The sequence below is a fragment of the Sphaeramia orbicularis genome, chromosome 21 (assembly GCF_902148855.1).
Source record: "Sphaeramia orbicularis chromosome 21, fSphaOr1.1, whole genome shotgun sequence".
Lineage (NCBI taxonomy): Eukaryota > Metazoa > Chordata > Actinopteri > Kurtiformes > Apogonidae > Sphaeramia > Sphaeramia orbicularis.
Genome location: NC_043977.1, coordinates 22766290 through 22779610, shown reverse-complemented (window position 1 = coordinate 22779610; position 13321 = coordinate 22766290). Strand labels below are relative to the sequence as shown.

General features: G+C 36.9%; 1 protein-coding gene across 2 annotated transcripts in view; it reads right to left on the bottom strand.

The window, feature by feature from the left end:
- The window catches only part of itga6a (integrin, alpha 6a), a 29499-nt gene extending 21486 nt beyond the window's left edge, over positions 1-8013 (bottom strand). For both annotated transcript variants that reach the window (XM_030124486.1, XM_030124487.1), the window contains exon 1: positions 7754-8013. In XM_030124486.1, the coding sequence (XP_029980346.1) occupies positions 7754-7932 (179 nt within the window). In that variant the 5' untranslated portion in view covers positions 7933-8013. The remainder of the gene's footprint in view (positions 1-7753) is intronic.
- Between the last annotated feature and the right edge of the window lie 5308 nt (positions 8014-13321).

The window sequence follows — 13321 nt, the reverse complement described above, 5'->3', positions numbered from 1 at the left end:
AAGCACCTCTGCAAAAACATGTAGCTTAATGCATAATAACAGAGGTTTCATGTTTAAAGTGACCTGTTTTAATCCGATAAACATTTTCTCAGCATCATTGTTATTTATGTTTAAAACTATGTTTAAAAGAAATGTCAAGAAAACATACGAAGAATGTCAATGTCAATGAATACTCAAACTATTGAATTGTTTTGTTTTTGGTTGTTGCTATTGTTACTAAGCAAAAGGCATTGGTAGTTATTTTATCTCATTTTGTTTGGTGATATGAACAGGGGGGTAGGCATAATAAGCTTAAGCTTCAGCCTATTCCTTGTCAGACTCTTTCGTTTTTAAACATGCACAAATGTATAATGTTTGAAATGTCTGAATGTATGAAAAAACACACTAATTCAAATAAATAAAAAATGTAAAAATCATATATTACTTTAAATATGATGTACATAGTCTGGATGTATATATTCTTTAGTGTTTTTATATTTTTATCTAGCCGAGAACTACCTGCAAGCTACATTTGTTAGGTGCACATAATGACAATAAATATTCTTGAATCTTGAATGTAACAGAGAAGGTAGATGTTTTTTTTTTTTTTTGATTTCATATACTGATCTTTCAAACTTTAAACAACAGGGGAAGTTGTCTACCAGAACACACTTATGGCCAGGGTACAATTTGTCAAAAAAACAGAGGGGGGGATGTTTTTTTGTTGTTGTTCTTTTAATCATGAAAAAGCAAGCAATCAACAGACCTAATTATTTTTTAAGTTAATGGTAGGCCCTATTACATGTTGAACAGTTGGACATTAAACTTTGAGAGAGAGAGAGAGTACTTCTGAAGAATTCCCTCCCCCCCACTCTTACATATTATTCCCGTTTTATTCATCTCTCCCTGTCCCCCTTACGAATTATTGATTCCCCACACCTTATAAGCATCTTAAGTTTCACTTTCAGTATGGCACGGACCACACCCCCCATCTGTGGATCCGTGCGTAACTCTGAATTCAGGTCTGCAGACGCGCCTGCTGATATATACAGATAGGTAGGGTATACAATGTATTCATGTGCAGGGTAACATTTGTGAATTCCAAGACTGCCGACAGTTTGGTTCAGGTGAAAGTTAGTGCCAGCAATGTAGCCTATAGGTGTAAAAAAAAAAAAAAAAAAAAAGACTCAGTTACAACATGCCTGTTATTTCAATTGGTTTCAAGTCATTAACGGGGTCGTCCTCCCAAGGATGAAATTCATTTAGCAGAAGTAGGGATGTAAAAACCAGAGGGGGGGATGGGGGGAGACCATCAACAAATCACACCCTGATTATGGCTACAAAAGCCACAGATGAATCGACACTATATATCCACATACTGTATCACCCACTGAATAAAGTATAAAACTCATTATTTACACACATCTGTTTTATGGTATCATCAAGTTTTCTTCTTCAACCTAAAACTCATAACCACTTGTTTTGACAGTCGGCCAAAATAACACTGTCTTATAATAATCTTCATGTGTTTCCTCAGCTGATAGTTTACATTATTGCCCTGTTACCTTAGACAGAAAACAGCAACAGTAAAACCACAAATCACCTCCATTTTCTGTTTGGGTTGTGTTGTCAAGACCTGCATTTAAGATCTGTCACAGTTTAGTCTGAATCGTGAATCAACAGATGACCAATTTAGCAAAAATTAATAATAACATAACTTTATACTTTCATAAGCTTCATTATCAAACGCTTCCGTGTAGAAGAAACATTGTGATTTCAAACTCCATTCTTTTCATTTAGAGCTGTGTCCAGTGGTGAAAACAACAGTACTTTTATTTGATCACTTCGTTACTTTCTTTGACTCTGGTCACTCAATCACAGGTCCGCTGGTGTTAGTTTTCCTCACCATGGTAGACCAGAAGAGTGACTCACTACTCCCTCTAGTGGTCACATAAATCCCTTGGACCATTGGTGTAAACAAATTCAGTTCATATCTGTATAATCCAATGCACTTTTTATTCTTAACACTGTAAAGATAATTTAGGGAATGTCTTTATAACTGAAAGTACAAACACTACACATAGCTCCATTTAACACTTTTTAAAGGGGAGTTTTCTCTCACTCAGATTGAGATTCATGGGTCAGAAGATGATGCATATTATACAGACTCTGTCTTTAGAGCGTGACAGCCTGCTTCCTGCAGTTTGTCACCTTTTACGTACTCGTCAAACCACACACAGGCGTCTTTACAGTGCAAGCCTTTCAATTTGGACGGAAAACAAAAGTTGTCTGGGTCTGATTTCCTGTAGCAGTACTGAACCATCCCCAACGGCTCAAATCTGTGCTTTATAAGACAAAAACCAAGACATAAGATTTGACTTGCTTTTAATGCTACAGTCTTTCCTAGAAAGTAAACACATAGACACACCTGGTTGAATCTCAGAATAATGAAAATGAAATAAGACAATGACAGATGGGCCTTAAACAGCTGCACATTCTGAATATTTAATAAGTATGTATAGAATTGATGTAACTTAGTCTCAGCTCTCAAAGACTTCAACATTCTGCCATTTGCAACCTGACATGTTTGGCTTACGTTTGGATAGAGACATGAAACTCGATGAACATTTGCCTTAGAACACACCAGTCACTTCTGTACACACTGAAACCACATCCTTCCCACAGAAACAGCCACACCAGTGGCTGTCTAGCACAAAATACAGGTTGTAACCAATAACAAACCAAATACAACTAAGAAAAAAGGAACAACTTTAGCTGTGAATCACAAAAAATAAATTTCACAAAAGGAAGAAAGCCTTGCTTCTTCTGAGAAATGAGTTTGTGAGAAAAGTCAACTCGTTTTAAGGAAATATATCTGACTTTGTCTTAATACGATACTCCAGTGAATGCTGCACCTTATTCAACTAGTATGATACTATTATTGAGCTTTATTGCCTCTGATTTAAGTCATTTAGCATTTCTTTAGTTTGTAATAAACAAAATCAATAATTTGCGCAATAGCCCAGCAGAGGAACAAGTAGTTTTTTCTTATTTTAAGAGTGAGGGCACTTGCACACCTTCTCATTTTAAGAATATTAGAGAAGAAAGAACTGTGTTGTCATGCTGCTTCAGTCTGGTCGCAGATACACCCTACCACGTAGCAGAACCAACAGGCACAAGAACTATTTTATTCCTGCTGCTATCAGGCTCCTGAATAGAGCATAGTGTGTGATTTGTGTTTTTGTATTGTGTCTATCATTTGTTTTTGATGTGTATACTGCTGTGTATATACTGTGTGCAGTAATTTGCCCTGAGGGGATAATAAAGGACCTTGAACCTTACATTAGCAAATCTTGCTTACATTTTGGCATTTTTCACCATTACGTTTCCCATTGTCTTTCAGCTGCTCGATTTTTATTCTAGTTTTGAGAAATATAGCCACACAAAATGCACTTAAACCTGCCAAGAAAATTATAGTTATTTGTAAGTATTTATAGTATATCCATTTGTGTCAGTGCAGACTTTTATGTAAAAGAGCTTTGGGGAAAAAAAAATACAAATCCTACACTACACAATAAGAAAAGGAAGCTGCATTGTAATGTGAGAGCACACCGGCCTACATACAGTGTAGGAATTTTCTCAATGGGCGGAGAGGAAATCCTCTTCTCCCTATTCTTCTCCCTGTGATTCTGCAGCTCCTTCTATAACCCACCTATTGATCCACTGGACAGCCCACATGGCTCTTCATTTGCTCAACAAGGAGTCTCCTGAGGAGGTCTGATGGAAACTGAAGACCAGATTGCAAACAACCAACTCAAACAAAGGCCAATGAAATGCAAATACGAACAAGAACATTCCCAAAGTTTGCTCAAATTTGACAATTTTGGCAAGAAAAAAAGACTACGACCTGCTGTGTAGATGAAAAATGAGAGGAGTGCAGCCTCAGAATTACGACTACAACAAATAGATTCAATTAAATACTCATTATCACTCTATCACTGTATTCACAAAGAAAATGGATGCAGCCACTTCATGATATCACAAGAAAGAAAAATGCATTTCTTAGAAAAAAAAGTGCAGCGACAATAACATTTATTTTGCCCTTAAAAGCCTTCATGGTCTCAGATAAATACAGGTTGTATGTGTTCTTGCATTACTCCCTGCTGGGCTGATTCACACTCATCTTGTTAAATCCACAACATGAAGCGTGTGACAAAGGTAAATAAAAACACCTGCGCCTCAACAGCAGAGCTACTCAGTGCAGTGACAGCTGAAGAATTTAGCGAGTAACCGAGGGCCAACATTGACATTTACATGCAACACGCCAACCCAGCCCAAACCGAAAACTCACTTTTTAGTTCAGAAAGTGACCGAATTCCTGCATTTTATCTTATACTTGACAAAATCTCTGTATAAGTTACAGTACATGAAACAGAAGCTTTTATATATGACTGTAATAGAGAATGTCAGAAGAATTTAACTTTACGCAGCATCAAATTGACTAAAACTGCAGCTCATGCTCGATCCTGGGATCTGCCAAAAGAAGGTACACTGCCGACACGCATGTCTTTCACTGCAGTGTAAATGGGAATGCACGGTAACTGGTGTGGGTTTACACAGTGATCTCACTGGTCTTTGTTAACAGATGTGCTCCAGTGCTCCCACAGCTGTGCACTCAAAGCAACAAGAACTGCTGCAGCTGTTCTAACTATTCCAGTTTACCCACATATTCTGATTGATGCAGATCTCTGATTGTCTAATTACACATGTCTGAAGGTAGCATGAATATTCACAAAGTGCAAATCAACTTCAAGTGAATGACACAGCTTGAAACAACACTTTCACCTGTGGATTTGTGCCTTTAGGGCTAAAAAAAGATGTACTAGTAAACTACCCAAAGTGCAGTGTTAAGTCGGACTGGAATGTCTCGACTGATGATTCACTGATGCGTTCAATCTATCAGGTTACATCCGCACAGATGGTCCTGAACGTCCAGTCAAATGGCCTTTTTCTCTGGTTTCAATAGGAGGATGTTATATCCACATCATTACCCCGACACATTATTCATGCAAGAGGCACCCCGCTGCCTCTTTCTGAGATGGGACGTCATGTTAAGTCTTGTGTCGAAACATAGATCGGCCTTGTTTCATCCACTCAAAACACAAACAAATACCAGGAAGGAGCCAAGTGGACAATAAAAATCAAGTTGTGCTTTCAATGAAACCATTAGCAGAGCAAATGGACGGAGCTGCATAAGAAGCAGAAAGCAATCCAAATAAAAAGCTAATGTTCTTGGTTTGAATGGATCTGAGGCATTTACTGAACACGATGTGATTCAGCAGAGAAACATGAGTCTAAAACTAAATGAGTATTAACTCTTCGCTGGAGACAGATTTATAAAAGCCGCATTAGTCAGAGTTTTACACCTGCTAGTGACCATCATCAAACACATGTTCTGCTGAGGAACAGGCTGATGCAGATGGTTGGAAGAGTTCAGCCTTCACAGCTTTAATTAGAGGCCCTTGGTTACCTTCGTCTGTGTTCAGCTAAACTTTCACGTGACTTGGTTTTCTGATTATTTCAGGGTCACAAGAGGATTCAGAGCTGAGCTTCATGGCCAAGCAGAGCCGCTGTTTATTCCAGACTTACAATAACAAGACGTACAGAGTGCAACACAGACAAATATGTGTTTTAAAGAATGATGATGAAAAAGTCATGCAATCAGTTTTGTTGATTAATGAAACTTATTTGAGCAATAAAATGTCAAAGTTAAAATGTTACACAAATAATCAGGAAAATTGTTGAATTATGGCAACTATATTGGTTATTTCAACACATCAAGCCATGTATGCACATAAACAGATGTTCTTTTCATGTCAGGACTGGTGCGTTGTTTTCATATTTCAACATGTGAAAGGGGCAAATCTTCACTCTCTTCCTACTTTTACTGGCTGAAAACCAACAATCAGGCCAGTGTCACATTTCGAGTCTGTGTTTGCCCAACAAATACAACTTTCGTGACATTTTTTACACCCTGATAAAGTAAAAGTGCATCTCTTCAGGAGCTGCTCGGAGGAGTTAAAGCTACATTTAAGAGCCCGAGTACATTCCCTGCATCGTGAGCTGTTTTTGTTGCAGTAGCCAAAACAACAGGGAGATAAAATTCCACAAGTTTAAACCTAATCTAGGTGATCTTTCTTGGGAAATTTCTCCAGGGGTTTCTCCTTTTTGTCAGTATGCTGCTGTCGGGTCCTGTGGCTGATAACCAGTCGGGGTTACGGCAGCCTCACCCTGGTCGCAGGCTTTGACACGCCACCGCTCCTCACTTTATCCTTATTAGCTGACACTTTGTGCAAGGACAACCAGGCTCAGTAATGAAGGAAGAATTTTAAATCTGATCTGCTGCATACTCATCTAGACTAAAGAAGATAAAAACATTCATCTACACTGTTGAAGTTGGAATAAATGTGATTTCAGACACATTTCTCTTTTTATTCCTATTTATACACATCAGTAATGACTTTTGACCCAGTACAATGATTACACACTGAGTCTGCTACACTTGAATATCAGGAATAAATCCCATTGTCCCAATCATTTCATGAGAACAGGAAAAAATATTTGATTCCACCTTTATGGGTAACTGTGTATTTATCCGTATCTTATTGACCATTACTTGTCTACTATTATATTGTATTATAGGACACTATTTTGATAACTGATTTATGGGTTTAACTAAATTATTAAGGGTTGTGAGCCAAATAAAAAACTTGAGCATCAACTTTTTAATCATTTTCTGACTTTTTATACACTAACATCTAATAAATGAATATGGAGACTAACCAACACATTGAACAACAATGAAAATAACCTTTAGTTGCAGACTTTGATGCATGTGACTAAAAATGTTGTAGAAAAACTAGAAACTAACAAAAAGTGAATGCTTTAAAATCCATACTGAGAGTTCTGGAGGCTGACTACACAACCTGCATTAGTTTTTCATAATCTGTGACTAAATTTAGTTTTTTTCTTTCATTTGTAAGTTTGTTTTGTATTTGCTGCTGCCAGAATACTTTGAAAGGGAGGCTCTTCATCTCAGTGGGATTTTCTTGGTTAAATAAAGGTTAAATTAAAAAGAAGGGTTACAGTGAAGGCATCTTTTAGTTGTAGTGGTTGAATACCATAAAATGTTCAATAAGCCTGCCATAGATTATCAGTAGGAAGCAGCTGTAACATGTATATACATCCTATAAATTAAAGTTTACAATAATCACCAAATGCACAAGGAAGTTTTAATACATGAAACCACAACAGCAATCTATGAGGAAAACAGTGGAGATACTTTCAGCCCTCATTCACTTTCATTACAGACAGATTTATCATGTTGTAATCAGTCCAGTTTTACATCTAGATTTGATCAGTTAGATGTTAGAGCAGAAGTCTGGGCATCACACATGTCCCCTCAGCTCTGCCTCAGTTTGACCTCCACTGATTCATTTGCATGACAAATCTGTCCATTGTCAGTCCACTAGTTGTCCTGCGGACATTCAACGCATCACAAGAACTACAAAGACTTAAAGGGCTTCAGTAAACTGTTACTACAGCAGGGTGTTAAAATGCCTGACATCCTGTGTCTCAGTGACTCTACAGGGATAAATCAGGTTGATAAAGTTCAGATGTAAGTGAGATGAACCTGCTGTTCAGGTGCGTAATGGACGAGCTCCGCCTTCAGACTCAGATCCAGAACAGAGGAGCTGAATGGAGCATCACTTACATTCTTTTATCCGGGTTGAGCTGCCGGTGCATGGCCAGAGAAAACCCGAACAGACTGCCCGGATCTCCGTCTTTTCTGATGACATGCGCGGTGTCCAGGTTGAAGCACAGAACCAGACCCGGGTCCAGAACGCAGAGAAGAGCCGCGCACAGAGCGGCGTGCGCGCACCGCATGCGCATCCCAGCCGGTCCGGATGAGTCCAGTTCAGTCCGAACTTCAGTCAGAGCCGCTCAGGCAGGAGCTCCTCTCCGATCAGCCGGTGCAGTTGGACTGAGGGCTGCCGCTGCTGAGGAGCGCTTAACCCGGAGCCCAGGTCCCCGGGGCTCCACAGCGCCGCCTCCGGCCACCTGGTGTAAAACCACCGACACCAGGACCTGGTTCAGGGATGGAGATGCAGACTGTAGGTCACATGTCTGTGTCTGATGAAGAGTTGGGGAGTCAAACAAAACAATTATTTTAGGAAATTTGAAATAACAACTAATTTTTTTTGAAAGAGTTACTATTTTAAGACAATAAATCATTAATCTAAGACCATAAATCCTTATTTGCAGATAACAATCAGTATTATAAGCTTAAAACTCATTAGTTTGAGATACTAAGGGATTATTTTTAAGATACTGCTTTATTATTTGGAGACACCAAATCACTATTTTGGGATACTATCTCTTTATTTTAAGATTCTAGCTCATTATTTGGAAATACTAAGTTATTCACTTTAGATAAGAGTTAAGAGTCAGTATTCTGAGATTCTCAATCATGATTTTAAGATACTACTTCATTATTTAGAGACACCAAATACCTATTGTGAGATACCAGCTCTTATTTCAAGATTCTAACTCACTATTTTGAAATACTAAGTTATTCTTCTCTTAAGATGCTAATTCATTATTTTAAGATCCTACTTCATTATTTGGAGATACCAAACCACTGTTTTGAGATACTACTGTAGTTTATTATTTGAAGATAATAATTCATAAGCTTAAGACACTACCTCCTTATTTGGAGATAAAAGTCAGTATTCTAAGATTACAACTCATTATTTTTTGATATTAAGTTATTAATTTAAGATACCTTTAAGGTATCTTCATTATTTGAAGATACTACTTTATTGTTTGGACACCAAATCATTATTTTTTGCAATACTACATTGTTATTTTTAAAATAATGATTCACCCTTTTGAGACATTAACTCATTACTTGGAATTAAAGTTGGTATTCTAAGATTATAACGCAGATGCTAAGTTATTGTTTTAAGATATTAATTCAGTATTTCAAGAAACTGAGCCATTACTTTGAGGTACTTAGTCATTGTTTTTGACATTGAGTTATTTTTTCAAGATATTAAGTTATCATTTTGAGACACTCAGTCAGTATTTTAAGAATCTAACACATTATTTGGAGAACCTAATTCGTTATTTTGATACATTAAGTGATTATTTTGAGACCTTAAGTCATTTTTTTGAGATATTAAGTTGGTATTTCAAGATACTAACACTTTAGTCAGAGATATAAAGTAATTATTTTAAAAATATAAAGTCATTACTGCAAGATACCAGATCTTTATTCTATTTCTTCCACAGTGGCAGAGACGGTCATCCATTATATTTACAATAAAATTAAGAAGTTTGACGTAGCTGAGAATATGTGCTTCATGTATCATCAATACTTTAGAACTGCACGTACATTTTTAATGTTTACTTGTAGAAAAAGACAAATGGAACAACTACAGGTATATTATTGTTTTTCTATTTGCGTCAAAGAGAAACAGAGCAACAGCGAGTCAAGTGTTGTAGTCAGCTGCACAAATAAACCTCCCAGATTGAGCCAGACCAGGAGACAGACTACAGGTCACTAAAAGGCCATACTATCTTGGAAAAGGCTGGAATTCTGTTACTATCTGGATTTATTTGTGTGTGTGTGTGTGTGTGTGTGTGTGTGGGGGGGGGGGGGGCTGTTACTGACTATTACTTGACTTGAACAAACAGGTAATGTTCAGCTTTTCAGACTGATCATCCATCCAAGAAAAATAATGACTGAAATATTAATGTACACCCTCATCAGTAACACCTGCTGTGGACCACAACTATGAATAATTAAACACTCAGCACAAAAGGGGGTGTATTCATGGAAGAGTTTGTCTTTTACACATGGATGCATCACAATAACTCATTACATGTGCTTTGTCATTTTGGTGGTGTTCACATAATTGAGGTTTACATGATCATAGAACTTTAGGACTTTTTCATTTATTTCCAGCGTGTTAAATAAACTCTGCAGGGACACGTCAATGTATTATCAGTCTATGATCAATTTAACCCATAAAGACCCAGTGCTACTTTTATGGCCATCCCCAAATGATTTTTTCTCTATTTTTAACTTTTCTTAAGTGATTTATCACCATTTATTCTAATATTATAGTCATTATTTTGCATTCTTAAGTGAAAATCAGGTCTTTTCCTACATTTAATTTACTGATCATGATTGATGTCCATAAAAGCTCAAATCAAAGTTGAGGGTTATTGTATCAAAAACAGAGAAAACAGAGGAAAAAGTGATTTTTCCAGTAAAATATATCATTAAGTGAACATAAAAACAAGTGTCTTGATCCAAACTCCATTGGTTTTATTGGTGGATCAATGTTGTAGAAGATGATGATGTTTCCACGTTCACTACAGAGCCTCTGAACATCCAAATGGATCATCTCTAATGACCATGAAAAGATGATGAATTTAATTTTACACCAGTTAATTCCATGTATTGATAGGATTAATGGATCAACAGGAATTTCACTTTTTATATCAGTAAATGATTTTGGTCGCCGATGTATGTTTGGGTCTTTATGGGTTAATGAAAATGTTGGACATTACAAAGATGTAACACTCAAAATTCAGTATATTGGAAAAAAGGCATTTGTATATTCTAATTTTTAGTTTTATATGTTTATATTTTAACTTATAAACTGAAGAATGTTTAATAAAAGTTTGACACTAATCAGTCTTGTTAAATACTTTACACATGCTGCTTTTTTCAGCTTCATTTACAAATTTAAAATATTTGTTAGTCACAACCTGAAAAATAAATTAAATGTGTTTATTACTTTATGAGGGTAGATGGTAATGCCTTGGCTCCATCACTGATAATAAGCTTAAAATAAATAATGAGCCCGTACTGTCAGCGTGCCAGTAACGCCTGTACTTCCTTGGGAAGATGAGGAAACTCCAAGCCCAGGCGTGAGTTTTACAGGCATTCTATAAATAGTTTGTGGAACTTTTACAGTCCTACAACAAATACAATATGGCTTTGAGCACTACCCATCATTAACAGGAAATCCCTGGATAGGAACATGAAGATCAGCAATAAGATGACCAGGACAAAACAGAAGACACTCAGCTACATCCACAAGGAAAGGAAGATAAGGAAGGCCTCAGACATACTGTACCTGGACACACGACACAACCACAGGTGAGACATATGCAAGAAGTAAGCCTCGAATCTTAACATTTAAGTCTCATATTTCTGTGGTAAAAATCAAGTCAGTGGAGTTCCTGCTAAAAACCATCACTGTTCAGATCAAACAGGTGATGTGTCAAGAGTCAAGTCATATGAGCTTCTGATGACCTATCCTACAAGAAAACTTGAGCCCTTAAGTACAAACCTCACACTTGAACAACGATCTGAAATCAAAATATAGAACCAAATGTCTAAACCGCTCCAAAGTGAAAACAGAAGTCAATGTTTGTTCACACACACAACATCCAATCTAACATAAACTGAACAGTAGTCTCACACATCAATGACAGTGGTTGCATTTAATCAGCCATTTTTAAAGACCATTTCACAACACAATGAACATTTTAATTGTCCACATTTTAATTACATGTGACTGATTATAGTTAGTAAATGGTCTACTTTTAATGATATAAGTTTTGGAATACAGTACATTTGCATATTTTATCAATGTCATATCAGCAATGTCAATGAAGCAGCTGTTCTAGACTACTAAATATTCATATTAACAATACTAGTAAATTACTTAGAGGCAAATGTATTCTTGTATCGTGGCCTCCCAATATACATTTCTGACCTGCATGGATTGTGAATTTGTTGACCACAAGTCATTTCTTTAATGAAAGGAGTGATATTTTGCTTTTTTAAATGGAATTATGCATTTTAAAACTTTTCCCTGTGGTCTACATAAGCTGTAAATGCTATGTGTGGGTCTGAATTCTTCATTAATTCAACTCCACAGGTCCATCTTCAACACTATTTCTGAGTGATGACACAAGAAAGGTTGTTTTGAGCGCTGGCCCTTTAAATACACAAGAGCCACTTCATGCCCCACCCCCTCCAGGTTGTTGGCTGTGCTGCTCTGTCCCGTTCAACCAACAACTGAACATTTTAGATAATCGGCTCGAAGTTTGGACATATTTTCAATATGGACTACAACCGCTGCTGCTGACAAACAATTATGGCGTACTCAGAGAAATGTTCATTGGAAGTCTTGACCTTATATGTGCAAGAGTCGGGATGTAACTAGTTATAGACGTACCAAATTAAGCAGGAATTAAAACAGGTTGTAGACATCCACTCGATTTTTGCCAAAATTAATATAAAGATAACTTTGCAGCACCTGGAGGGTTCAAATTCAAATTTTATGAACTATTAGGGTCCAAATACACAAATAAATGAACCAAAGACTAATAAAAGTGGGTTTAGCTAAATATGATCCCTTTAATGTTAGTCTAGTTGGTGTTCAGTCCTAAAAATTGCAACTTAAGTTCATCAAATCATGCAACTCAACTTTCCCAACTCTGCAACAGACATACTTTAACCTTATACGTTCTTGATGTCACTCAAACAAAAAGGAGTAGGGTCAAAACACAGTAATGTCCTGACAGAGTGAACGTTAATTGACTGCATTTCCAACATTTATTTCAATATAAAGTAGCTCCTTGTTTTGTATAATCCCTTATGATCCAACTAAAGCAAAAATGAATTTAAAAGTAAAAATGTGGGTCATTTAGCAACACTAAATGACCCACTAAAACTGTTAAATTGTCTCTAAAATGTTCCGTCAGAGAGATTTTGAATACCGTGTTTTGACCCAGTAGTAGTTCTGTATCAGCCTCCATCCTCCGACTGAACTCTTAACCTTCATTCATAGAAACAACAGCACTAGTGCATTTTTTACTATCACCCCTGCTTTAATTATTGTTTTTATGCATTCACATATACAACTTTTTCATGCTCAAAAGCGTTTCCTTGTATGATAAATACACCATTGTTTGTGAGTGCTGATTTGTTTTTATTTGTCATGATTGTTCGCCACACAAATAAACTTCCTGACCAAAAATAAAGTCACTCTGATCGCATTTCAAAGTAACCTTCCCAACAATGTTTTAGTTTCCATAAAGATGATGTATTACAGATCTGAGACCGCGACCCACCAGCGGCAGTCATTCGAGCCGCTGCTTTGTTATCTTCCAAGTTCTGCATGAAGCACAAAATAGCCTCATTGTATCGCCCACTCATGTTTCTCAGTGTATCTGCTGGTGTTTGATGGCGGTG